General features: G+C 44.0%; 1 protein-coding gene across 1 annotated transcript in view; it reads left to right on the top strand.

Annotated features, from left to right (window-relative positions):
• LOC115461641 overlaps positions 1–27009 on the top strand; it is a 254455-nt gene that overhangs the window by 208347 nt on the left and 19099 nt on the right. Inside the window, exon 16 of the mRNA XM_030191619.1 lies at positions 16978–17089. Coding sequence (XP_030047479.1) covers positions 16978–17089 — 112 coding nt within the window. The remainder of the gene's footprint in view (positions 1–16977; positions 17090–27009) is intronic.

Here is a 27009-nt window from a genome sequence, read left to right as displayed (position 1 = left end):
GGGGCATTTTCAAAAGAGAAGGGCGCCCATCTTTCGACACAAATCGGGAGATGGGTGTCCTTCTCTTAGGGTTGCCCAAATCGGCATAATCAAAAGCCGATTTTGGGTGTCCTCAACTGCAGTCCGTCGTGGGGATGACCAAAGTTCATGGCGGCGTGTCAAGCGTAGCAAAGGCGGGACTGGGGCGTGCTTAAGAGATGGGCGTCCTTGGCCGATAATGGATAAAAGAAGGGCGACCCTGACGAGCATTTGGTCGACTTTACTTGGTCCACTTTTTTTTCATGACCAAGCCTCAAAAAGGTGCCCAAACTGACCAGATGACCTCCCCTTACTCCCCCAGTGGTCACCAACCCCCTCCCACCCTAAAAAAAATTTTTTTTGCCAGCCTCAAATGTCATACCCAGGTCCCTGACAGCAATATGCAGGTCCCTGGAGCAGTTTTAGTGGGTACTGCAGTTCACTTCAGGCAGGCGGACCCAGGCCCATCCACCCCTACCTGTTACACCTGTGCTGGTAAATGTGAGCCCTTCAAAACCCACCTGAAACCCACTGTACCCACATGTAGGTGCCCCCCTTCACCCCTTAGGGCTATGGTATTGGTGTACAGTTGTGGGGAGTGGGTTTTGGGGGGCTCAGCACACAAGGTAAGGGAGCTATGCACCTGGGAGCAATTTGTGAAGTCCACTACAGTGCCCCCTAGGATGCCCAGTTGGTGTCCTGGCATGTGAGGGGGACCAGTGCACTACGAATGCTGGCTCCTCTCATGTCCAAATGCCTTGGATTTGGTCGTTTTTGAGATGGGCGTCCTCGGCTTCCATTATCGCCGAAAACCGGGGACAACTATCTCTAAGGTCAACCATCTCAACATTTAGGTCGACCATCTGTAAGGTTGACCTAAATGTTGAGATTTGGGCGTCCCCGACCATATTATCGAAACGAAAGATGGACACCCATCTTCTTTCGATAATAGCGGTTTCCCCACCCCTTCGCCGGGACATCCTTACAGATGGGCGCCCTTAGAGATGGTTGTCCCCGTTCAATTATGCCCCTCAATATGTACTAGAACATTATAATTGGTAGTGAAGGATAAGGCAAAGTTGTAACATATAGATGAGTAAGAGAGTAGGAAGAATTAGAAAGTAAGGTGATTGATTTGAAGAAAGTTGCTCGTGAGGTCAGAGAGATGGTTAAATATTATCTCAGCTAGGGTAGGAGTGGATAAACATGTCCTGCTGCAGTATGTGCAAACCGAGTCAATCCTTGTGTGTGTGTGTGAGTGAGACTAACAAGTTAGTTACTTCTTCCATTAAAGGCTTGGTTGAAGAGCCAAGCTTTCACCTGCTTCCTGAAGTAGAGGTTACCATTCTTATGGCCATGCACGAACAGTCTCTCAGTACTAAACAACTCCTTCAGTCTATGCAAAGGAGCGACCAGCTTCTTGGTCGCGCTCCTTTGTTGGCACAACAAGGAGGACTCGCTTCTCTGGCACCCGGTGCCTCTAGCACTGGTCTGGGTCTCTTCACCCCGTGCCCGGAGTGATGTCACTCATGGGGTGGAGCTAGCTCTGTCCCAGACCCGACTAGCAGTTGAACCAGCACGGAGACTCCTAAACTGATGATCCAGGGAGATAGCACCTGAAGACTGAAGCAGCAGGAACAAATGGTAAGGCAGGAAACACAAACAGGCTCTCCTTTCTCCGACACTGGCGCACTGGTCTGGGTCTCTTCATTAATTAAATTGCTAATGGAGTGGAAATATATAAACTAAAGTCACATCAGATTGCTAGTTATATGCTAGGCTATGCTAATATATAGTTATGATTATTATTATTATTATTATAGCAAGGTGGCTCTGGAACCTTCTCCACAATCTATTGGAGGTTCGCAGGCCTGCCCTCCGGTGTCACATACCAGCTCTGCTGCGCATCACTGACTCCTGCCGCACTTCCGCTGACTCCTGCCACATTCCGCCGTGCACCACCAAACCCCGCAATGCTCGAAGGCAGCCCACTCTTCTGACTTCTGGTGCGTGCGGGCACAGCCGTTCTGCATAGCTCATTATTATCCCATGCAATGTTCAGAGCTGACTGGGCACCATATCGCCGTCAGTCAGACATTTTCAAAGTTAGGCGCCCTACAGGTCAGTGAGCCCCACTATTCATTATCATGGTTTGGTTGATTTATCTGGCCATCGTTTTTGGAAAAATAACCGCCGATATTCAGAAACATAACCAGCTAACTTTTGGCGCTTAAAATGCGGGTCTGTAGATAAGTGGCTCGTTTTAGCCAGTTCGCTCAGCGCTAACCACATTGCTGAATATCGGGGGGCTAGTGAGAAAACCCCTAAACCAATTTAAAACATAGCCTGTTATACCAATGTTGCTCAAAACATTAATAATAGGTTGTGATCCACAACATCAAATGCATTTAATAGGTCAAACTGCATGATGAGCGTCTCCTTTTCCTCACTCATCCAGACTTTGATCACTGATATTAAAGCACACAGTATGGTTTCTGTGCTAAAATTAAGCTCTCTTGAGCAGGGACTGTCCTTCCCCATGTTTTAACTTGTACAGCGCTGCGTAACCCTTGTAGCGCTATAGAAATGCTAAGTAGTAGTAGTAAGTAGTAAAATTAGCCCAAAATCCCAATTGGGAGCAATGTAAAATATCATATCTTTCAAGATAATTAGTCAATTAAGTAGTAACTAGGCCTTCCATCAGTTTTGTTAAGAATGGAATTGAGGCCACTGGTCTGTAGTTATTTACAGCCCATGACACCTTCTTATTTTTCAAAACGGGAGTAAGAATAATTTCCTCTAGAGAAGGTGGAACAAAAACACATGAAAGAGAAGTAGTCATCCAATCAAATACCTTAAGTATAAAATGAAGAGGAACAGATCTCAATAAAAGGATTAGGGCAGTCATCTAGTTGACAATGTGATTTAGAGAATCTACTAATTAGACAGTTCCTCTCCTACAATTGGATCAATTGAAAATTGTACCAGATCATATCTGATGGAACTGCAGTTTTGTCACAGATGTACAGTGACAATGGTTGCTTGGCAGAATAATCCATAAACGCACCTCTCTCCCTCCTTGCCCCACCTCCATGCAGCACCACTTTCCCTCCCTGCCTCTCTTGATGCAGCACATCTGTCCCTCCCTCACTCACTCCCTCTCCCTCCCCCCATGCAGTACCTGACTGGCTATCTGTGGGCTCTTGTTGCCCCCCACCACAACAGTGCAGTATCTGCCTGCCTGATTGCCCCACCCGAACCAGCACCTCTCTGCTCTCTCCCTCTTTGTCCTCCCACCACACCTCCTTATCTCTTCTGCTGCGATTAATTTTTTTTTAAGCAGTGCTGGCAAGAGCAGGCTGCTTCAGCCAATCCTAGGGGCCTTCCTTCAGCATGTTCCATCCCCGAGGGCTGAAGGAAAGCCTCCGGGATTGGGTGAAGCAATCTGTTCCTGCTGAAGTGTGCCTGCACTGCTGAAACAAAATTAATCGCTGCAGAAGACAAGGAGGTGCAGGCGGGGGATGGACAGAGAGATCAGAGAGGTACTGTGTGGGTGGCGGCGGCAGAAGAAGATGCCCAAGCCACAGGGGAGGAGGACGCTGACGCCACAAGGAGGGGACCCAAGTCACCCAAGTACAAATTTTGGGAGCTGGTTGTTGAAATAGCTTACTTTGACAACCGGCTTCCAAAATTTGTAAAAAAAAATTAACGAACAGTTCTTGCGAGCTGGCTCCAGCACACCACTGCACTTAGCCCTCCATAAGTACCTATATATAATATGTAAACCATTTTGTAACCACAGAAAAGCAGTACATCAAATCTTATCCCCCTTTAAACCAGGGGCATAGCCAGACTTCGGCGTGAGGGGGCGCATTTTAGCCCCCCCCCCCCCCCTGGAGCCGCCGTCCCACCCCCCCCCCCCCCCCCCCCCCCCCCCGGCCATTGCAGACCCCCCCCGCCACCAACGACCCTCTTGACCCCCCTCCCGCCGTCAACCCTCCGTTTCCGTCGCCTGCATTTGCTGGCGGGGGACCCCAACCCCTGCCAGCTGAGGTTCTGTTTCTGAGTCAGATGTCCTGCATGTACGTGCAGGACGTCAGACTCAGAAACAGAACGAAGGAAGAAGAGGACCTCGGCTGGCGGGGGTTGGGTCCCCCGCCAGCAAAGGTAGCAGACGGCGATGGTGGGTTGGCGGCGGGAGGGGGAGGTCGAGAGGGTCATCGGCAGGGGGGTCCAGAGCCAAATCTATGGGGGCCCAGGCTCCTGTGGCCCCACGTAGCTACACCCCTGCTTTAAACTGGCTGTACCATTTAAGTTAAACTGAATAATCAGCACTTATCCACATGAATGTGTGGAGGAGTGGCCTAGTGGGTGTAGAGGAGTGGCCTAGTGGTTAGGGTGGTGGACTTTGGTCCTGGGGAACTGAGGAACTGAGTTCAATTCCCACTTCAGGCACAGGCAGCTCCTTGTGACTCTGGGCAAGTCACTTAACCCTCCATTGCCCCATGTAAGCCGCATTGAGCCTGCCATGAGTGGGAAAGCGTGGGGTACAAATGTAACAAAAAAAATATATATATATACACGTATAGTTCAGTGACCCTGCCAGCACTATCGAATTAGACCTGTTACCCAACAAGTCTAAACTAAATGGGAGTCAATATTCAGCCAGCGGCAATCAGCATTTTGCTGACCACCACCAGTGCTAAACTCAGAGATACCATGCTATGCAATGTCCGGGCAACAACATTGATTTTCCAGGTTTGTGGAACCGGCTAACACATAGCCAGTTAATTGTGATATTCAGCACTTAACTGGCTATGGGTTACCGCATAAAGATAGGATTGACTTTTATAGGGTCCTATTGTCACGTCTGTGGCCGTGACCACCCTCAGCCTTACCTTCTTTCTGGGGTCAGCAGCTCTGCTGGCTTCTGTCTGTGTTTGTGTTTGTCTTGTCTCTAGTCTCTGGGCTGATTGCTTCACTAGACCTCACCTGTGTGGGCTATGCCTCTCTAGGGAGCCATCTTTTCAAAATTTGTAAAAACAAAAAAACTGTATGGCTTGACTTTCTCCAATTATAGATATAGGCTACTAGAAAATATATGCTGAGGAGAAAGTCTCTAAGAATACTTGCAGTTAACAACCAGGTGGAGTCTCATATCACTTGGCACGGATATTCATATCACTCCCCTGGTGACTCTATCAACGTGCATGGGTTTAATCATCGACTAAAAACCACCTCCACCCTAATGTTGTAATTGCAATAATAATGACTTATATTCCCACACCATCATGTGCAAGTGTGTAAATATACAAAAAGACACTTAGCTTAGGGAGCATATAAACTCCATCATTCAGACTGGCGTGTGTAGAAGTGGAGTGGAGGAGTGGCCTAGTGGTTAGGGTGGTGGACTTTGGAACTGAGGAACTGAGTTCAATTCCTGGCACAGGCAGCTCCTTGTGACTCTGGGCAAGTCACTTAATCCTCCATTGCCCCATGTAAGCCGCATTGAGCCTGCCATGAGTGAGAAAGCGCGGGGTACAAATGTAACAAAACAAAAAAAAAAGCCCCAACAGTGCCTGTTTCGCTATGCTTCTTCTGGGGGAACTCACACCATTTAGCTGAATTGTGTCTGGACACGGCTTCTTAGCTGTCCATTTTCCTGTCACAGTAGCAGCTAACGAAAACAGAATGCAAATGAGCTCATTTTTATTATAATGTGAATGCAATGCGATGCACTACCGTTTCTGACCCTATGCACAAAAGCAGTCCCTACCTTTACCGTGGAAATTTTAACGTGAGATGTGGACCTGCCGGTTCTTCATTATTGCAAGTAGGAGAAGGAGAGAAACAAGGCAGGGAAGATGGAGCACAAAAAAAAATAGTATAACAGCTTACACGCAGCTTCTTTGCATGTATGAAAGCTGTGCCACATATGTTTCTTTTTCAAATTACATTTACTGGTAAGAAATTGGGGGGGGGGGAGGAGTACTGAAATGTAAAGCATAAAAGTAATGGTGACTTACCAAAAATGCAAGGAAGTTAAGGATCCATCAAAGAAACAGCATCTGTGGGACATGGGCTTGGTTCCACCCCCAGCTGTTCCTGTTGCTTCCTTCTATTGGCCGGCTGACATCCTAGAACACCCATCTCCCTGAAGATGGAATCTCATTGGCTGGCTGCTGTCCCAACTCCACCTCCCTGCAGCGCTTCCCTGATGACTTCACTTTAGAGCTGTGAACTTTAGAGCTTCAACCTCCAGCTGTGCTCCACCACCCCCACTCACCGTGACGGCCATTGTCTTGACCTCGTCCTCTCCTCCTCCGGCTCACCCTCCAACTTCCACGCTTCTGCTCTCCCTCTCTCCGATCATCACCTGATCACATTCACACTTCTTCACCCCCCACCCCCTCTGTCCCGTCCAACTTTAACCACCACCTCCAGGAATCTCCAGGCTATTGACCCCCCCCCCCCCCCCACTTTATCCTGTAGTATCTCTAATCTCCTCCCCTCCATCATGTCCTCCGAGACTGTAGACAAAGTGGTCTCCGCTTACAATGCCGCTCTCTCCTCTGTTTTGGACACCCTCGCTCCATCCACCTCCCGTCCCACAAAGAGTACTAATCCCCAGCCTTGGTTGACCCCTTGCATCCGTTACCTTCGCTCCTGCACCCGATCCGCTGAACGCCTCTGGAGGAAATCTCGTACCCATTCAGACTTCCTTCACTACAAATTCATGCTATCCTCCTTCCATTCCTCCCTATTCCTTGCAAAACAGGACTATTACACCCAATTGACCAATTCTCTCAGCTCCAACCCTCGTCGTCTCTTCACCACCCTTAACTCCCTCCTCAAAGTGCCCCCCGCTCCCACTCCCCCTTCACTCTCTCCTCAATCACTGGCTGACTAATTCCGCGACAAGGTGCAAAAGATCAACCTTGAGTTCACTACCAAGCCACCACCTCCTCTTCAGCCTGTAGCCCCATCCAACAACCAACCAACCATGGCCTCTTTCTCCTCCTTTCCTGAGATCACCGAGGATGAAACCTCCCACCTTCTTTCCTCCTCGAAATGCACCACCTGTTCCTCCAATCCCATCCCCACCAACCTACTTAACACCATCTCCCATACTGTCACCCCCTCCATCTGTCGCATCCTTAACCTTTCTCTCTCCACTGCAACTGTCCCTGACACCTTCAAGCACGCCGTAGTCACACCTCTCCTAAAAAAACCATCACTTGACCCTACCTGCCCCTCCAACTACCGCCCCATCTCTCTCCTACCCTTCCTCTCCAAAATACTTGAGCGCGCCGTTCACAGTCACTGCCTTGATTTTCTCTCCTCTCATGCCATCCTTGATCCACTTCAATCTGGTTTTCACCCTCTACACGCGACAGAAACAGCACTCTCTAAAGTCTGCAACGACCTGCTCCTCGCCAACTCCACTATTCCATCCTCATCCTCCTCGATCTATCCGCTGCGTTTGACACTGTCAATCATGATTTACTTCTTGCCACACTGTCCTCTTTTGGGTTCCAAGGCTCTGTCCTCTCCTGGTTCTCCTCTTATCTCTCCCACCGCACCTTCAGGGTACACTCTCATGGATCTTCCTCCACTCCCATCCCACTATCTGTTGGAGTTCCCCAGGGATCTGTCCTTGGACCCCTTCTCTTCTCAATCTACACCTCTTCCCTAGGCTCACTGATCTCATCTCATGGTTTTCAGTATCATCTTTATGCTGATGACACCCAGCTATATCTCTCCACACCAGACATCACCACGGAGACCCAGGCCAAGGTATCGGCCTGCTTATCCGACATTGCTGCCTGGATGTCCAACCGCCACCTGAAGCTGAACATGTCCAAAACCGAGCTCCTCGTCTTTCCACCTAAACCCACTTCTCCTCTTCCTCCATTCTCTATCTCAGTTGATAACACCCTCATCCTCCCCGTCCCATCTGCCCGCAACCTCGGAGTCATCTTCGACTCCTCCCTCTCCTTCTCTGCTCATATCCAACAGACTGCCAAGACCTGTCGCTTCTTCCTCTTCAACATCAGCAAAATTCGCCCTTTCCTCTCTGAGCACACCACACGAACTCTCGTCCACGCTCTCATTACCTCTCGCCTTGACTACTGCAACTTACTCCTCACCGGCCTCCCACTTAGCCATCTATCCCCCCTTCAATCCGTTCAGAACGCTACCGCACGTCTTATATTCCGCCAGAACCGATATACTCATATCACCCCTCTCCTCAAGTCACTTCACTGGCTTCCGATCAGATACCGCATACAATTCAAGCTTCTCCTCCTTACCTACAAATGCACCCGGTCTGCGGCTTCTCACTACCTCTCTACCCTCATCTCCCCCTATGTTCCCGCCCGTAACCTCCACTCTCAGGACAAATCCCTCCTTTCAGTACCCTTCTCCACCACTGCCAACTCCAGGCTCCGCTCATTCTGCCTTGCCTCACCCTATGCCTGGAACACTCTTCCTCAACCCCTACGCCAAGCCCCCTCCCTACCCATCTTCAAATCTCTGCTTAAAACTCACCTCTTCAATGCTGCTTTCGGCACCTAACCTTTCGAGAAATATAGTATGCCCTATCAGATTGACTCTACACTTGTCTTTTAGATTGTACACTTGTCTCTAGATTGTACACCTGTCTTTTAGATTGTACACCTGTCTTTTAGATTGTAAGCTCCTTGAGCAGGGACTGTCCTTCCATGTTAAATTGTACAGCTCTGCGTAACCCTAGTAGCGCTTTAGAAATGTTAAGTAGTAGTAGTAGTGAACTGATTGGATCCGAACTTCCTGGTGTCCCTCTCCACAGAAAGGGGCTAAACCAATTGGACAGCTTAAGCCTGGGATGTCCCGCCCACTCATTACTGGAGGGGGACACCAGGAAGTTCGGATCCAATCAGTTCACAGCTCTAAAGTGATGTCATCAGGGAAGCCCTACAGGGAGAAGTTGGGACAGCAGCCAGCCAATGAGAGTCCATCTTCAGGGAGATGGACGTTCTAGGATGTCAGCCAGCCAATAGAAGGAAGCAGCAAAAACAGCTAGGGGTGGAACCAAGCCCTGATGCTGCTGATCCCTCACAGAAGAGCGGAGAGCAGCAGAGAGAGGTTTTTCTCACTTTTTCCCAGCAGCCGGAGGCAGGGAGCTACAATACAGGTATGCCCATCCAAAAAAAAGCGCTTTTGTGTCTGCCAACAAAACAAAAAGGGTAAATCTACTGCTATCATAGACGCAGCTTGTCTGCGTGTATGAGAGCCATCTGTAGCATGTGCAGAGCAGACATGCATAGCAATTGACTGTTCTGCGCATGCTCAGCTCACCGACTTGCTTCCCCCATATCGCATGCAAATGAGCTGGGTTGAAAAGCAACAAGCAGCTCATTTGCATGCGATTTTCTTAGTGAATCCCTCTGTGTTTCTAAATCGGTAAATTTTTACCGATTTGGAAACACAGATGGATCCTTAACGGGACCTTTGTGCTCTCAGTCCCTTTTTATATGGATAGTGTCAGGTCATTTAGGGTCCTGTTTACTAAGTTGTGCTAGTGTTTTAAGCACGCGCTAAACGCTAGAGACACCCATATATTCCCGTGGGTGTCTCATGAGCTAAAAACTCTAGCGCGCATATAGTTGGCTTAGTAAACAGGGCCCATAGTGATTTGAACAACCTGATTCTATCTATATAAGTTTTTTAAATATATAGATAAGGGGTTTATGCATTTGCCACTTGGCAGCCAGTGCAAAAATTCCTTGGAGTATTGGGCTTACACTTTTTTGAGCATATTTATTTTAGACTAGATGGTAACTGTGGTAGATTTTGAGAATTCAAAAAAGTTTAGTGATTCAAGAAAGTATTAGACTGCTCAGAGAAGCAGCAGAAATACAAAGTTTTCTTCAGTAAATTGTGTAACACTCAGGGGTTAAGGAGATAGTTACATAATTGAATTCATTCTTGAAAACTAACAGAAAGAGTTTTTGTTCTGTATAGTCAGTGGACCAAGGCTTTATTCTTTTCTGTTGCAAATCAGTCTTTTTTCCTATTTTGGTTCCAATCCTCTTACAACAAGCGAGTGTCCTAATTTCATGAAATTCTGCTCTTCTGAGTTTTACAGCTCTGAACAAAGACTGGGTGGAATTTGGTTGAAAATAAATGGCATGCTCCCTTTCTGTAAACAAAGTCCATAAGCCATTATTAAAATGGACTTGGGAAAATCCACTGCTTATTTCTGGGATAAGCAGCATAAAAAGTATTGTACTGTTTTGGGATCTTGCCAGGTCCTTGTGACCTGGATTGGCCACTGTTGGAAACAGGATGCTGGGCTTGATGGACCTTCGGTCTGTCCTAGTATGGCAACACTTATGTACTTATGTAAAGAAAAAGGGGAATGAGAGGGCAAGAGCAAACCAAGTGTGCACCCCTTAATTCTCACCTAGAAAGTTTTAGACAGTAGGGAATTGTCTTCTTCGTTATATCTTATCTTAGAATAGAAAAGAGTCCCATCAACTCATAGACTTCAGGATCAGTTAAGGAAGATGATAAACCCTTGTACATTACACCCAGTACTGCACTAAAACATCATGCAGAATGGAGGAGTAGCTTAGTGGTTAGAGCAGCAGACCAAGAACCAGAGAGACCAGGGTTCAAATCTGTCTCCATTGTCTCATGTACAAACTTAAATAGTGAGCCCTCCAGACATAGACAAATACCTACTGTACCTGAATGTAATTCACCTCAAACTACTACTGCAAAGGTGTGAGTTAAATACTGAGGTAACCATTGCCCATAATTGTCCACCCCTCCCACCCCCAGGAGCTCCCTGTTTAAATACAAAGCTCCTAGCTTCCTCTTTCTCATATACTATGCTTCTGCCACTTACACTTACGGTGACCTCAGGCAAGTCTCTCTCATATGTCTCACATACCCAGTTAGATTTTCTTATTATTATTAACCTGACAGTCTGTTTCTACTTTTTCTGATTCAAAAGGAATCAGGACTGGGACCTAGCGCCATGAACCTTCATTCAGGACTAGCTGAGGATTACCCCTATTTTACAACCCCTCTTAATTTACTTTAGTTAGTCATTGCAATTATCAGTCTTCTTTTAAAAAAAAAAAAGTATTACTTATTTATAGGCTTATAAAATCAACAATCAAGTAAACACCTTTTGGGCTACAGCAGAAACCAGAAAATAATCAATAAGAAATATCAGTCCCTACAGTATAACACAAATTGTCCACTAATGAGGAAATCAGATCAAGAATAAAGAAAAATATTGAAGAAAATAAAAAGAAAAACATTAGAAAAGTACACCAACCAAGTCCAGTTCTTCAGCCACCCCAAACAGTGAGCATGGAATCACATAACAACCTTAACATCTTCTTTGGATTAAAAAAAAAAAAAAAGAAGAAGTCTTCCAATTGTTTAGGGTATTGTTTGATGGCATGCGTTATACACTAGCTTTGCTGAAGACACTTCTAAGAGCTTAAAGGAAGGCTATTATACAAGGAATTGCAGTAGTCTAAATGTGAAATTTCCAGAGTGTATGGGCAGAAAAAGTGATATGTTGGATAAATCCCAAACTGCCAATGAATGGAAATCAGAAGCTGGTCAAGATGGTGGGAGATTAAAGTCACCCATGTCAGCAAGAAAACTGCAAGTTTATTGTGGAAGGAATGGAAGGTTCAGGGCAGCTGGTGACTTGCTGTACTAGAAAAACTGGGATCATGACCTTCAGAAAGTGAGGAATTTGTGATCATTTGGGATATTCCCATTGCAGACAATAAAAACTTGAAGCAAGAAAATCAGATGAGAGGGGGCTATACAGAACACTGCCCCTCACCCTTAAGAAGGATCCCTGAGGTACTGCGAGCCACCTTAAAACCCCTAGTCCTGCCCATGAAGAAAGTGAGATGGGAGGGGTAGTGCCAAAACCAGGAACTAAAAAAGGCAGGGCCATAGTGGGGTTAAGGGGCCCAGAGGGAAGGAGCGAAGGCCTACTGTATACACCTTCACTACATACCTGTGAACCAGAGCCACACCAGCCAGATAGGCCAAGTTTAACTTGGACCTTGTAGCTTTCTATGTTGGATCCAGTCTGTGGCGGGCTGGCTGGTGAAATGTTAAATGAAATGTATTGATAACTCTGGGATGCCAGCCCAGAGCCAAAAGGAAGTATTGCTTTACCAAGAGACTGTAGTTCATGCAGTAGTCCTGCAGGAGCAGACCACGGAAGACATTCTTCTATTCAAAGACTAGTTTTGCATTGGATTTCTCCTTCCCCTATGAACTCAACAGGACCCCCTTTCCCAACACCTTTAATAAATGTCAGTTTCGCTCACTCTAACCTGCTGCTTGGTGTCACTTTATCCAGGCCCCGAGCCCACCTCACTCACGATATTACACCAGACATTATGGCAAAGGAGAAAAAAAGATAAGAATGGCATTGCTAATAGACCATCTCTGTACCAAACAACTACTGTGTACAACATATTTAGAAATACAGTCTAAAGACCAAGCAAATGTAGCAGAAAAATACAGAACTAGTTCCAGTTACATTGGACACCACAAGAGAACTTCCAAGCAGGCCTATGTTTGTGCTTATTACTTTCTTTGACTCCAGAACAAAGCCAGTATCTACCATAACAAAAATATTAAGACAAGCACTAGTACTAAATTTTGGGGATTGATATTGTACCCAGTGTACCTGAGCTTAACTCACCTTGATCTACTACTGAAAAGGTGTGAGCAAACTCCAAATAAAATTCCCAACATAACCTGTTTATAAGCCTCATTGTCATGGTATGCACAAAACAAAACCATTTGGAAACACTACTCAGAAATTGTGCTCAGTGCTTTCCAGGCCGTTCCCATTTCCTTCCTTGTGTTGTAATTGGAAGCCACAAGAAGAGGAGGTGGAACACAGCATGGCACCTGGTAGCGGTTCTCTGTGGCTTCTGCAAATTCATACCAACAACAAAGGTCTTGTTCTTACTCCTTGAATGTATGCTAGGCCAAAAATCTGAAAGGTGCTGAAGTGAGATGTGTGAAGGAAGGAAAAGAAGAGGGGAAGGAAAAGCAAGCAAGACAGAAGGTATAGAGAAGAAGGAGGGAAAGACACAGTAGGTACATGAGCTAGGAAGAATGGGAAGAGACAAGAGGGTACAGAGGGAAGGATAGAGACACACAAAAGGGAATGAGGAAGAGAGGGGAGTTACATAAGTAGAAACATAGAAACATGACAGCAGATAAAGGCCACATGGCCCACCCAGTCTGCCCAGGAGAGAGGGCACAGGAGAGTCAAAGAGGAGATAGAAGGGCACATGACAGGGGAGCACACGAGAGAGGGAAGTGAAACACACGAAGGCATAAGAGAGGAAATAGATAGAGACAGGAGGGCACAAAGAAAGAAGTGGTGAGAAAGGCAGGAGAGTATAGAGAGATGAGAGGATACAGTAGGAGAAGATACAGGTAAAGGTGGGTACAGGAAAAGAAGGAGAGGAAAGAAAAAAGATAAGGGAATACCAAGGGGAAATAAGGGGGACAGTTGTGGATGTCTCTGAGACTTTAAGAGAAATCAAAAGAGAACCAGCTTTAGGAAGTAAAGAGTGAGACAGGAGAAAGATGTCTGGGTTGCAATGCAAGGCTGGGAAAGGAGAGCTGGGATGAGGTGATAGAAAAATAAGTTAGGAAATGGTTGAGATGTGAAAATGAAGTACAAATGATGGGACATGTGAAGTGATGATGGACAGAAAAAAGATAGAGAAGAGGACAAGTGACTTGGAAGGGAAACAATATCAGCTGGAGAGAAAGCTGGTGAAAGGAGAAGAGTCATAAAAGTAAAATGGAAAGTCATAAAAGTAAAATGGAAAGGTAAACAGGAAAAATAACTTGGAGCCAGAAGATGATGAGAGAGAACAGCATGATGTGGGAAAAAGGTAAAAATGCTTTGTGTGTGTAGTTTAAATATCCGATTTTGTGGCTTCGGAAACTTTTTAATTACTTCGGGACAGTGTGAACAAAGTAGTTTATGTGGGTTTGTTAGTTTATATGTTTATTATATATTTAAATGTATTTATATGTTTATTGGGATAAAAGCATGGTCTGATTACAGCATCTTCCCCCAAGTGTACTGTTAGAGGGCATATGTATTGTCCATCTCCACAGATACTTTACAGTGCATATTGCTGTGCCTACTTGTATGTATGCACAATAAAACATGAGTATCTTTTTTTACACATTAGTCATTTCATTAGAGTTTTCAATGAGCTCATACTGTAAACTCTGCAGTAAGTTTCAAAACTGCCCTCCCTATACGTATTTAGTTGTAATGCCCAACAACACTGGTTTCCCTTTTTTGACTCCATGTCCTCTTGTTTTAAATGGAGGGGGGGCTGCCCTGCTTCCCCCACTTCTGCCGCCCTGAGTTTCATAAGCTAAACGTGATCTGTCTGCAGAGGGGACATTTGGAAGTTAGAGGAAGGCATGGAAGAGTGAGAGAAGAGTCTGTATGTGACGGAGAAGGAAAAGCATGCTGGATGTATGTGTGCTCTGTATGTCTACATACAAGTCTATAGCCATGTCTCCTATTGTGTTTGTGTTAGCTGTGCAGTTGCTGTGTATATGTGCCTATGCTTCATATAATTTCTTAAATTTTATTTTAAAAGTATATGGGGGTTGATGGAGGAAGGGGGGTGGGGGTCATTTGGTGAAATGTATTTATGTAGTTATGGTCTCTCTTTTAAAAGTTGCTCCCTGTTGGCAACTCGGGTATAGGCTTGACTGTATTTAGACTGGAGGTAACATAAATAAAATTCCAAAGTTACAGTAGCTATTTCACAAGACCTGGATTGTGACATCTTATAAAGCCATTCCTCTGTATTATAAGTCAAGCCAAAAAGTGTGTAGGCCCCTGTACATAGCCTACATACCAACATTTAAAACCACTGAAGACAATTCTCAAAAGCTGTGTACTTGAGTAAATAACAGTTTATCAAGGCATAAGGTTTTCTGTCCCTGAATTCAGCTAAAACTGTGTGTGTTATTTCAAAATGCATGTACTTTTACCTCCAGAGGAGGCATTCCCAGGGGCATATCTAGATCAAGGGGGAAATAACATATTTCAGATCTACATATATGTGTTTGATGGAAGAACTACATACAGCTAAAACAGGCGCACATGTCTGTGTTACTTTTTTCCTTAGGGCAGTTTTTAAAGGAAAACTGCATATACTTTCCCTTTGAGAACTGGTGCAAAACCTACAGGGTAAAAATTACCCATGGATTAAAGCAGTGCAGGCTGCGCTTCAGAGATGGCTGGGGGGGGGGGGGTGCATCTACCATGGCACCCTGCGGTGTAGCTGTTCGGAAGTATCAAGATGGCGCAGCTCGTTTGTGTCTGGCCGCAGCTCGTTTGACCTTGACCTGTTACTGGAAATCAGGATGAGTCCCTTCTATTTTAAAATGGCTGGGGAAAGTGCAACACATTTGCGAGATGGAACGTATGAAAGCAGTGCAACTGGGACAATTGAGCAGATGGTTCAAAATGTAGGCTTCTGTTTTGTTGCATTGCGCAGGTTAATTTGAGTAACAGTTTTTTGTTGTGTTATGTAGGGCTTCATAGGTGGGATTGATATTGCAGGGAAATATATATCTCTGGGTAAAGTTTGAGGTTGGGATGGGAGGGGTGTTATGGTAACAAGGTACATTGAACCCAGTCCTCAGTGAGGTTTTCAGGGTATCCACGATGAATATGCATGAAATAAATTTGAATGCACTACCTCCAGTGTTTACAAATCTATCTCATGTGAATTCATTGCAAGGATCCTGAAAATGTGACTGGCTGGATGTGTCCCAAGGATGGGATTGGGAACCCCTGCATTAGAGTAATGTAAACCTATTTTGATCTTTATTAATATTATTTTAAAAAGACAAAAATAAGACTAGGTAAATATTACTGTTAATATAAATTCCAGAGTACTGCAGTGTGTGGCTGTGCCTGTCATCCTTTATTTTACTGTATCATTCAAAGTGTTTGATTTTGTATGATGATGTTTTGGTATTGTTTTCAATAAAAGACCTACATTTTTTCAATAAAAGAGCTACTAAATTTTTTTTTTTTTTAAAGTTCATGTGAACTTTGCACGCTTGTGGGCAGTTTGAATGTGCCTCCATTATGTTAAGGGGATGGGATTTGATACACTGCTTTTCTGTGGTTATAATCAAAGTGGTTCACATATTATGCATAGCTACTTATTTTGTACCTGGGACAATGGAGGATTAAGTGACTTGGCCAGAGTCAAAAGGAGCCGCAGTGGGAATCAAACTCAGGGGTCCTTTTACTAAGGTGCACCGAAAAATGGGCTCTGCTAGTGTAGACGTTTGTTTTGGGCGCACACAGATCCATTTTTCAGCATGCCAGTGAACAAGCTTTTTAAAAATTTTTGTCAAAAATGGACATGCGGTAAGGTCTCACTCATTAACTGTGCAATAATCGTCTACGCACGTAGAATGACGATTACTGCCCGGTTTCCGCTGCGCACCAGAAAATAATTATTTTCCGTTGCACGTAGCGGACGCATGTCCAAAATGAAATTACCGCAAGGGCCTCAAGGTAGCCAGGCGGTAAGTCCGAATTGACGCACGTTGGGCACGCGTAGGCGCTTACGCGGCTTAGTAAAAGGGCCCCTCAATTGCCCTGGTTCTCAGGCCACTGCAGTAATCATTAGGCTACTCCTCCAGTCTAAATTTTGTGAGATAAAGACATGAACCATAGAAAGATGGTGCATCAAATCCATGACCCCCATGAGTTACCCTGCTTTCTGCTTGCTAAGACTCTGTGCTGTAACAATTATTTCATCGTTTTTTTTTATTTTGTATCTTCCTTAACATCCTCTTGAAAATTAAGTTACTGTTTAATAATATCTGAGACCCTGTTCTTTTCAGATTGACATCTTTATAAATGGACAACACGTAGAAAAATTTGAAGATGATCCTAACTTCACCACAGATGCAGCTTGTTCTCCCGATTTAACCGTGACTGAACAGGAGCTTAAAGGTATTTTTGTTCTTAATAATGAAGACCTGCTAAATTAAGTTTTCAGTGGACTTTATTGAAAATCAGCAAACATACAATACTCAAAGGAGTCCTTTTACTAAGCCGCAGTAAAAAAGTGGCTTGCGATAGTGTAGGCGCATGTTTTTGGGCTCATGCAGAAATATTTTTCAGTGCACGTACCAAAAATGCCTTTTTAAAATTTTTGCCGAAAATGGACGTGCGGCAAAATCAAAATTGTTGCTCGTCCATTTTGGGTGTATGACCTTACTGCCAGCCATAGACCTAGCAGTAAGGAATCTGCGCGGTAAGGACCTGCATGCGCCAGATGCCACTTGGTGCATGTCCGAAAATAAAATATATTTTCCAGACGCGTATAGCGGACGTGCGCCAAAAATGAAATTACTGCAAGAGGCACACGGTAGTTGGGTGGTAAGTTCATTTTGGCACACGTTGGGCACGTTTAGAGCCTAACGCAACTTAGTAAAAGGTGCCCAAAGTTCGTAAATCAATAACCATCAATACCCAACCCCCTCTTCTCCCTCAGATTAACAGTTTTAATACTTTTATCAGTTGCTTCCATGTGACCCGACGTAATTTGTGATTGTTTAGGTGCCCTGGCTCCAAAAATAAGTTTAGGTCTACCCCATCTCCCTTATTGGTATTAATTCATTCTTCAGGAGAAACATAGAAACATGAGGTCAGATAAAGGCCATATGACCCATCCAGTCTGCCCATCCGCTTTAACCCCCAACCATTCCTTTTCCTACGCGATCCTACATGCTTATCCCATGCCTTTTTAAATTCTGACACAGTCCTCGACTCCACAACCTCCACCGGGAGGCCATTCCATGCCTCCACCACCCTTTCTGTGAGATAATACTTTCTTAGATTACTCCTAAGCCTGTTTCCTATTAACTTCATCGTATGCCCCCTCATTCTAGAGCTCTCCTTCAGTTCAAAAAGGCTCACTTCCTGTACATAAATGCCCTCGAGATATTTGAACATCTCTATCATGTCTCCTCTCTCCCTCCTCTCTTCCAGTGTATACATGTTGAGGTTCATAAGCCTGTCCCTATGTTTTTTGTGTTCAAGACCGCTTACTAATTTTGTAGCAGCCCTCTGGACCGACTCCATCCTGTTTATATCTTCTCTTAGGTGCGGTATCCAGAACTGCACACAGTACTCCAAATGGGGCCTCACCAGAGACTTATACAATGGCACTATCACCTCCTTTTTCCTGCTGGTCGTCCCTCTTTTTATGCACCAAAGCATCCTTCTTGCTTTGACCGTCATTTTTTCTACCTGTTTGGAAGCTTTAAGGTCATCAGTCACAATCACCCCCAAGTCCCGCTCTTCCTTCACACACTGAAGCACTTCACCCCCTATACTGTACCATTCCCTCAGATTCTTGCGACCCAAATGCATGACCCTGCATTTTTTGGGATTGAATCTTAGTTGCCAAATAGTGATTCATTCCTCCAGCTTCTCTAGGTCCTTCCTCATGTCATTCACACCCTCCAGGGTGTCCACCCTGTTGCAGAGTTTAGTATCACTGCAAAGAGACAAACCTTACCAGACAGCCCTTCTGCAATATCGCTCACAAAGACGTCAAAAAGAGCTGGCCCAAGGACTGATCCCTGCAGTACTCCACTGACAACATCCTTTTCTTCAGAGCAAGTTCCATTTACCACTACCCTCTGTCTGTCTCCTTCCATTCAACCAATTTTTAACCAAATCAGTTACTCTAGGTCCCATACCGAGGGCAGTGAATTTATTTATCAGTCGCCTGTGAGGAAACATGTCAAAGGCTTTGCTGAAATCCAAGTACACCACATCAAGCGCCCCTCCCACGTCCAGCTGTTTGGTCACCCAGTCAAAGAAGTCATTCAGATTCGTCTGACACAACCTGCCACTAATGAAACCATGCTGCCTTGGGTCTTGAATTCTATTCAGTTTGAGAAATCTCACAATCCTCCGCTTTAGTAGCGTTTGCATTAGCTTACTCACCACCGAGGTCAGACTGACAGGTCTGTAATTACCAACCTCCTCCTTACTTCCACTCTTGTGCAAAGGAACCACATTTGCCCTTCTCCAGTCCTCTGGGACTGCTCCAGTTTCTAAGGAAGCATTGAAGAGGTCAGTCAGCGGAGCCACCAGAAGCTTTCAGAGTTCCATGAGCACCCTCGGGTGTATCCCATCTGGCCCCATCACTTTTAGTTTGGCTAGCTCCTCACGAACACAGTCCTCCATAAGCGGGTCTTGGTCTGCCATACATCCATCCTCTTTAGCCTTTGTTTTCTGCAGCCGTACCCCGGCCTTTTGTCCATGAACACAGAACAGAAATAATTGTTAAGCAGTTCAGCTTTATCCTTATCCTCTTCCACATATTTCTCTCCCTCAGCTTTGAGCCTCACAATGCTATTATGCCACTTCCTCTTGTCACTTACATATCTGAAAAAGGTCTTATCCCCGAGTTTTACCGTATTAGCTATCTTTTCTTCCATTTACCACTTCGTTTTCCTGATAGCTTTTACAGCTTCTCTTTGCTTATTCAGGTATTCTTTCCTGTCTTCATCTTTCTGAGTCGTGTTATACAGTGCAAAGGCTAAACTCCTTTCCCTTAGCTTTTCAGCTACTACATTTGAGTACCAGAGCGGCCTTCTTTTCCTTTTCCTTTTATGTAATTTTCTAACATAAAGGTTAGTTGCCTTTAATATAGCTCCTTTCAGTCTTGTCCATTGCTGTTCTACATCCTTCAGCTGTTCCCACCCTACTAACTGTTCCTTGAGAAATTCCCCCATCTCAGCAAAGTTAGTTCCTTTGAAATCCAGGACCTTCAATCTCGAATGAGCCCTCTCTCCTGTTTTAATATTGAACCACACCATTCGATGATCGCTAGATGCCAAATGGTCTCCCACCTTAACCTCAGAAATGTTCTCTGCATTCACAAGCACCAGGTCCAGAATAGCTCCATCCCGCATCGGTTACATTACCCACTGCTGAAACAATTCATCCTGTAGGGAATCCAATATCTCTTTGCTTCTAGATGACCCCGCAGCAGGGACTCCCCAATCAACATCCGGCATATTGAAGTCACCTAACAGTAGTACTTCCCCTTTCCTAGCTATCTTGTGGATGTCTTCAATTAAGTCCCTGTCCATTTCCTCTGCCTGGGAGGGTGACCTGTATATTACTCCAATATAGATACATTTTCTTTTCTCTCTTTCCAGTTTAACCCACAGTGCTTCTTCTGTATATCATTCTTAGCATATAATGCCACTCCTCCATCCTTTATTCCTACTCTGTCCTTCCTGAATAGATTATAGCCAGGTATAACAACATCCCAGCCTTGGTTCTCCGTGAACCACGTCTCCGTGACCGCCACTAAATCTAAATCTGCTTCCATCATTGTAGCCTCTAGATCTAGAAGTTTGTTTCCCATACTACGGGCATTTGTATACAAGGCTCTCCAGATGTTACTCTTTTTTTTTCTCTTCTACAGGGACATATGATGTTCTACCTTCCTTGGAGTTAATTATGGCTTTGTGGCCTTTTTTTACCCATCCGCATCAATTTTAGTTTAAAGCCATCTTTAGTACTTTAGCCAGTCTGGTGCTGAAGACACTCCATCCCTTCCTTGACAGATGTACACCGTCACCGCTCAGTAGCTCTTGGAAAATCATCCCATGGTCTAAGAAACCAAAGCACTCTTGTCGGCACCAACCACGCAACCACGCAGCCACGCAAAGAGTTAGTGAAGGTTCTTCAGTGTGTAAAACCAAATGAATATAAAGCAAAGAGAAGTTCTGGAACATAGCAGGGAATCTCTTCAACAAAAGGATGAGTAAAGGGTTCAAAGAGACTTACAATAACAGACAGGTGATACCGTCATTGCTTAGATTTCTGTTCTAGGACCTATAAGAGTTTATAAATTGGTTGAGAAGTTGATTGAGTAGTAGGACTGGAGAGTAGTAATCAACAGGGCCTTCTCTGTCAAGGGAAAGTTTCCAGCAAAGCGCTAAAGCAATTGGATCTAGGCTTTCTCCTGTTCAGTGTTTTTAAAAGTGTGAATGAGTCTGTGGATCTTTCTTCAAAGGGTTATGCTTATCCTATCATAAAATATAAGGGTTTGCCAACGTAGTGAGTGGCCTGAACCATTTGCTATGATGCTGTTCTCTAAAGGTGTCCACAATGGTACATCAGTGAAGTCCAATAATAATCTTGTTAGAGAGTTTTAGAGCTGAGATTGACAGTCTCCTGCCTCTGAGTCTGAGAAGGAAATTGGAAGGGGAGGAAGACTGCCTCCTGTTTCTTAAATTTTCTTTGATGGTACTTCTGGTATGTCATTAGAAGTATCTGTTCCTGAGGGATGTAGTAGTGGAATGGGGCATGTCCCCACTTCGAGGGAGTAAATGAAGTCACACCATACATACAAGGGGATCTTGTAATCTGCCTTAATTCTGTTCATATGGTGGCACTAAAGCTTCCCACAAGGTAATAAGTGGGATTAGCCTATAGCAAATATTAATCCATTAAAATATACAGCACTCATTTGCTCCTGTAGATACTAACCACTAGTACTGCTAACCATAGCAGTATAATCATTTACCTCTCTTTTTAGAGAAATTCCATAAAGTGAAACCCTTATGCAATATGATTTATAAGTTTACTGGAACTTTCTTGAGCAGGTCTGCTTCTCTTCAACTCCAGAAATACACAACATATCCACAGGAGTTCAAAGCTGTTAACGCTGTCATACAATCCCAACACTGGGGTTTGTGTCTAAGAATGCCTATCTCAAGGAATCATCTCACAAATGTTGAAAAATGAATATATTGCCTGGCAACAAACCAAAATATTACAAAACATGCAAAAAGGCATGAAATACAATAATAAGCTAACAAACTCACATGCATAGAGTAACCAACACCAAGCTTGGCTGAACTATTACTGCACACTCACACATGCCTAGCATATAAAGACAAATTAGTCAACAGAACAAGAGGGAATGTTTCATCATCATTTTAAAAAAACATCCAGTCTTTACTTAAGCCACTGGCACAATGGTATTAAGGTGACAGATCATTTTTCTTCAATTTGCACCAGTAAAACATTAAGGGGCCCTTTTACCAAACTGTGGTAAAATGTGGCCTTAGTGCATCCTTGTGCAGGTCATTCCCATGCAATAAGGACATTTTTTCCACAGGGGTTAAAATGCCGATTTTTCTATTGTCAGTATTAATGACCATGTCATTTTCCCATTAGAACTACTAAACACCCACAATATGCTGGGGAGGTATAAATAATACATTAAATACCAAGAACCCATCCAGAGGATGATGAACTGATCGAAATAACGATATCAACATTAAAGGAAAAAACGTTTTGGGAAATAGTGGAAATTCATCAGCAAGGACTCGCCCAAGCCTGAGAGCTTAACATGAAATTGCCAAGGTCATAGGCCACTCAATGTGTTTTCCTTACATCACAGAAATTGCCATATATTTTTATATGTCAGTGAAATGAGTCCATAAATGAAAAACAGGCCACAACTCATATCAAAATACAAAATTACTCCAGTAGACAACCATCGCTCAGACAGCATGTGTATAAGAAATGCCAGTGTATAACAGTCAAATGACACTTACCTGAATAGATCAGAGCAGATCCCCTCTATCGTAGGACGTCAAAATCCATTTTATTCAGCCGTGGCATCTAGTACAATTCAATTCATCATCCTCTGGGTAGGTTCTTGTTATTTATTCTAATTTTTCCATTAGCACAAGCCCATTAGCTTGTGAGCCCCTACTGCCACCTATTTTGTAGGCTGCAAGGGTTCATGTGTTAACCACGTGCTCATTTGTTAGCACATGGCAATGTAACTGCAGTAACCGATTAATATAGACCACACCCACTCTCCGCCCCCAGACCTGCCTCCAACGCTAAAAAATAAATGTTCTTTTTCAGCATGTGGATAGCGCATGCACGTGCAAAATTACTGCAGAACCCCTCAGCATGCCGTGCAGTAAGGCATTTTTTGCTGCGGAAGTACGTGTTAATGCTTATTGCAGCTTAGTAAAAGGACGCCTAAGATTGCCTCACAAACTGATTTTTAAATGACAACTTCACCCTTTAATTGTCAAGATAAACATGTATTTTCACCTCTCCCTCTCTCTCAGGAAACAAAAAAAGCCAGCGGTATTCACTTCTGGCTTTTGAGGGCCTAAAAATGTTTCAGAGTTTCAGGATATCCCTAATGACCATGCATGAGACAAATATGCATGCACACTGCTTCCACTACATCTTTCTCATAATTCATTAAGGATATCCTGAAAGCCTGAACCATTTCCTGCTCTCAATAGCTGTTAAAACCATATACAGTGTGTAGCTTAAAATGATTTATACCCTTTTGAAAAATGGCACTGAGAAGCTCAGCTTTTGAGATGGGTCTCTATGATTGTTTATTAACTGTAAGACTAAATTGTAGCATTGTAATTTCATGTTTTGAGAAGAATACAGGTGTAGTAAGGCCTTAGTGTGGAACTGAGGAGTATCATAATGGTTGTACAATGGCCTGAGAACCAGGGGAACAGGGTTCAATTCCCACTGCAGCTCCTTGTAACGCAGGGCAAGTCACTTAACCCTCCATTGCCCCAGGCTTAAACTTTTGAACTGGTTTTACACATCCATGGAAAGGTGGGTTGCAAAGGGCTCCATCTGTAGCTTAAACAATGTATTCCCTCTGTTTGTTTATTTGGATTTAGCTTATGCCTTTTCAGTGGTGGTTCAAGGCACATTATATACAGGTAATTTCTCTTTGTAGAAAAAGATATACTGGCAATTAGGTTGGGTAAAGGGTCAACAAAGAGAAGCATTCTAACTTCAAGATCAACCATAATTACAATTTGGAGACTTAGGATTTTTTGTTCTAATTTTTATAGGCCAGAGCAGTGTAACAAGCTTAGGGTGACTAATTAAACGTCATTAGTGCTTTTAGAAGAGGCTTCTTTGCTCCTTTAACCTAGAAACCGCCCTGTTTGTCAGCACCAGCTTTATGAGCATTACTTAAGCTGAAGTAATGAATGGCTGCAGTACTTCCTGGCTATTAGTCAATGGCTAGAAGTGTTTTACGATGAGCCCTTATCCTAACCAGGCAACAATAAGCAGGAAACGCCTGCCTGAGGTAACAATACAACAAAATCATGTGTACAAACAAGTCAACATAGGTATTGAATACCTCTGTGATATTTTGTCTGGAACTGTTAAAAACTGGTATAGGCAACGATTATTTACAGAAAGCAAAACTAACCAAGTTTTGTGTGATTGGTGGCAGTACAGAAAAAAATAACAGCCACGACTTCCCCCAAAACAAATCTGCAGAATTTCCTTGTATAACTCAGGTTTCTTCGGTCTGTGCCAGAGCCGGTGGTGGGAGGCGGGGCTGGTGGTTGGGGGGATAGTGCTGGGCAGACTTATACGGTCTGTGCCCTGAAAAAGACAGGTACAAATCAAGGTAAGGTATACACAAAAAGTAGCACATGTGAGTTTATCTTGTTGGACAGACTGGATGGACCGTGCAGGTCTTTTTCTGCCGTCATCTACATGTTACTATGTTTTCTGTTCCTGGAGGCTGGCTGGCTTCTACTACTACTACTATTTAGCATTTCTATAGCGCTACAAGGCGTACGCAGCGCTGCACAAACATAGAAGAAAGACAGTCCCTGCTCAAATAGCTTACAATCTAATAGACAAAAAATAAATAAAGTAAGCAAATCAAATCAATTAATGTGAACGGGAAGGAAGAGAGGAGGGTAGGTGGAGGCGAGTGGTTACAAGTGGTTATGAGTCAAAAGCAATGTTAAAGAGGTGGGCTTTCAGTCTAGATTTAAAGGTGGCCAAGGATGGGGCAAGACGTAGGGGCTCAGGAAGTTTATTCCAGGCATAGGGTGCAGCGAGACAGAAGGCATGAAGTCTGGAGTTGGCAGTAGTGGAGAAGCATCTGCATTTCTGGACTCTACAGTGCTTGAGGGCAGCAGACAACCTTGGCTTTCTGAGCTTTAACACTTAATAGGAGAACCCTCCCCCCCCCCCCCCCCCCCACCCCAAGAAAGAAACACAGTTGTATCTTATTTACAACTACTTGTAAATTATTTCATTTTAATGGATAACTCTTCTTCCTGGATCTGATTACATCCTTTCTTCATAACATCTCCTGCTTCCCCTGCATGTGTCCACCTTCCAGCATTATCCTCATTCCTCTTAGAGCTCTTCTGTTCTATTTCTTATTCTTTTTATTTTTTTAAAGAATTTGTTAACATAACATAAGAGCAGTCATACTGGGTCAGACCAGTGGTCCATCTAGCCCAGTTCCAAACAGTGGCCAAGCTAGGTCACAAGTACCTGGCAGAAACCGAAATCGTGGCAACACTCCATACTACAAATCCCAGGGCAAGCAGTTGCTTTCCTTGTCTGCCTCAATAGCAGACTAGGAATTTTTCCTCCAGGAATTTGTCCAAACCGTTTTTAAACCTAGATACGCTAACCGCAGTTACCACATCCTCTGGCAAAGAGTTCCAGAGCTTAACTATTCGTTGAGTGAAAAAATATTTCCTCCTATTTGTTTTAAAAATATTTCCATGTAACTTCCTCAAGTGTTCCCTAGTCTTTGTACTTTTGGAATGAGTAAAAAATTGATGTACTTCTACTCATTCTACACCACTCAGGATTTTGTAGACCTCAATCATATCTCCCCTCATCCATCTCTTTTCCCAAGCTGAATCATCTACAACAGTGAGTCTCTGTTTAACTCTTGCCCCTTCCATGTCCTCACATAGGGTGCTGCATGTCTTTATAAATGCAGTTGTGAGCCCTCCAGGGACAGGGAAATACCTAGTGTATATGAATGTAACTCACCTTGAACTTCTGAAAGGTGTGAGTAAAGAAGTAATTGGGAATAATAAAATACTCTTCATAAGGCTCATGTAATCAAGAAAATTTGTAACTAGATGAGATGCTTTAGAAATACAGAAAGCAGAATTCTTTGAAATATCCGGTATTAAGTTGCATCAAGTGAATCAAAGGATCATGATAGGAGCTCCAAGGAGATGGATTCAGGAATGTCGGGAAACTTTTTTTTCACACAAAGAATGCCAGGGAATATCCTTCTAGTAGAGATGGTATAGGCAAAAATGGTGACTGTATTTAAAAACAGTGGCATAGATGCAAAAGATCCCTGAAAACAAGAGAGTAGAAATGAAGCACAGGGTGACCTTGCACTGTGCAAGTCTCGAGCAATTACTCTGTGAATCACATGGAGAGAGAAGATCCTCAAGCACCAAGGTATATAAATATTTCTCATGATTTTGGGTGCCACATGCTTGATCAAAAAGACTTTTCAAACACACCTGGATAGGTAGCCTAAAAATGTTACATCTTTTGAACTTCAAAGGGAAGCTCTCTGTGTTACATTGGCAACCCTCCAATCTTCTGGTACCTTTTTGATTTTAAAACATGCTACTAACAATAGTTCTACAAGTTCATTTTTCAATTCTGTCAGTACTCTGGGATGTGTACCATCCGGTCCTGGTGATTTGCTACTCGTCAGTTTGTCAAATTGCCCCATTACATCTTTCAGGTTTATAGAGATTTGATTCAGTTTCTCTGACTCGTCAGCATTTTGAATACTGTTTCTGGCGCCAGTATCTCTCCCACATCTTCCTCAGTGAAGACCGAAGCAAAAAATTAATTTAATCGCTCTGCTATGGCCTTGTCTTCCCTGAGTGCCCCTTTTACCCCTCAGTCATCTAGCGGTTCAACTGATTTTTTTGCCAGTTTCTTGCTTTTAATATACCTAAAAAAAAAGTTTTTACTATGCATTTTTGCCTCCAACGCAATCTTCTTTTCAAAGTCTCTCTTTGTCT

Source organism: Microcaecilia unicolor, chromosome 2 (genome assembly GCF_901765095.1).
Source record: "Microcaecilia unicolor chromosome 2, aMicUni1.1, whole genome shotgun sequence".
NCBI classification, from domain to species: Eukaryota; Metazoa; Chordata; class Amphibia; order Gymnophiona; family Siphonopidae; genus Microcaecilia; species Microcaecilia unicolor.
Note: the sequence above shows the minus strand (reverse complement) of the source record. Positions and strands in the feature narration are given on the sequence as shown.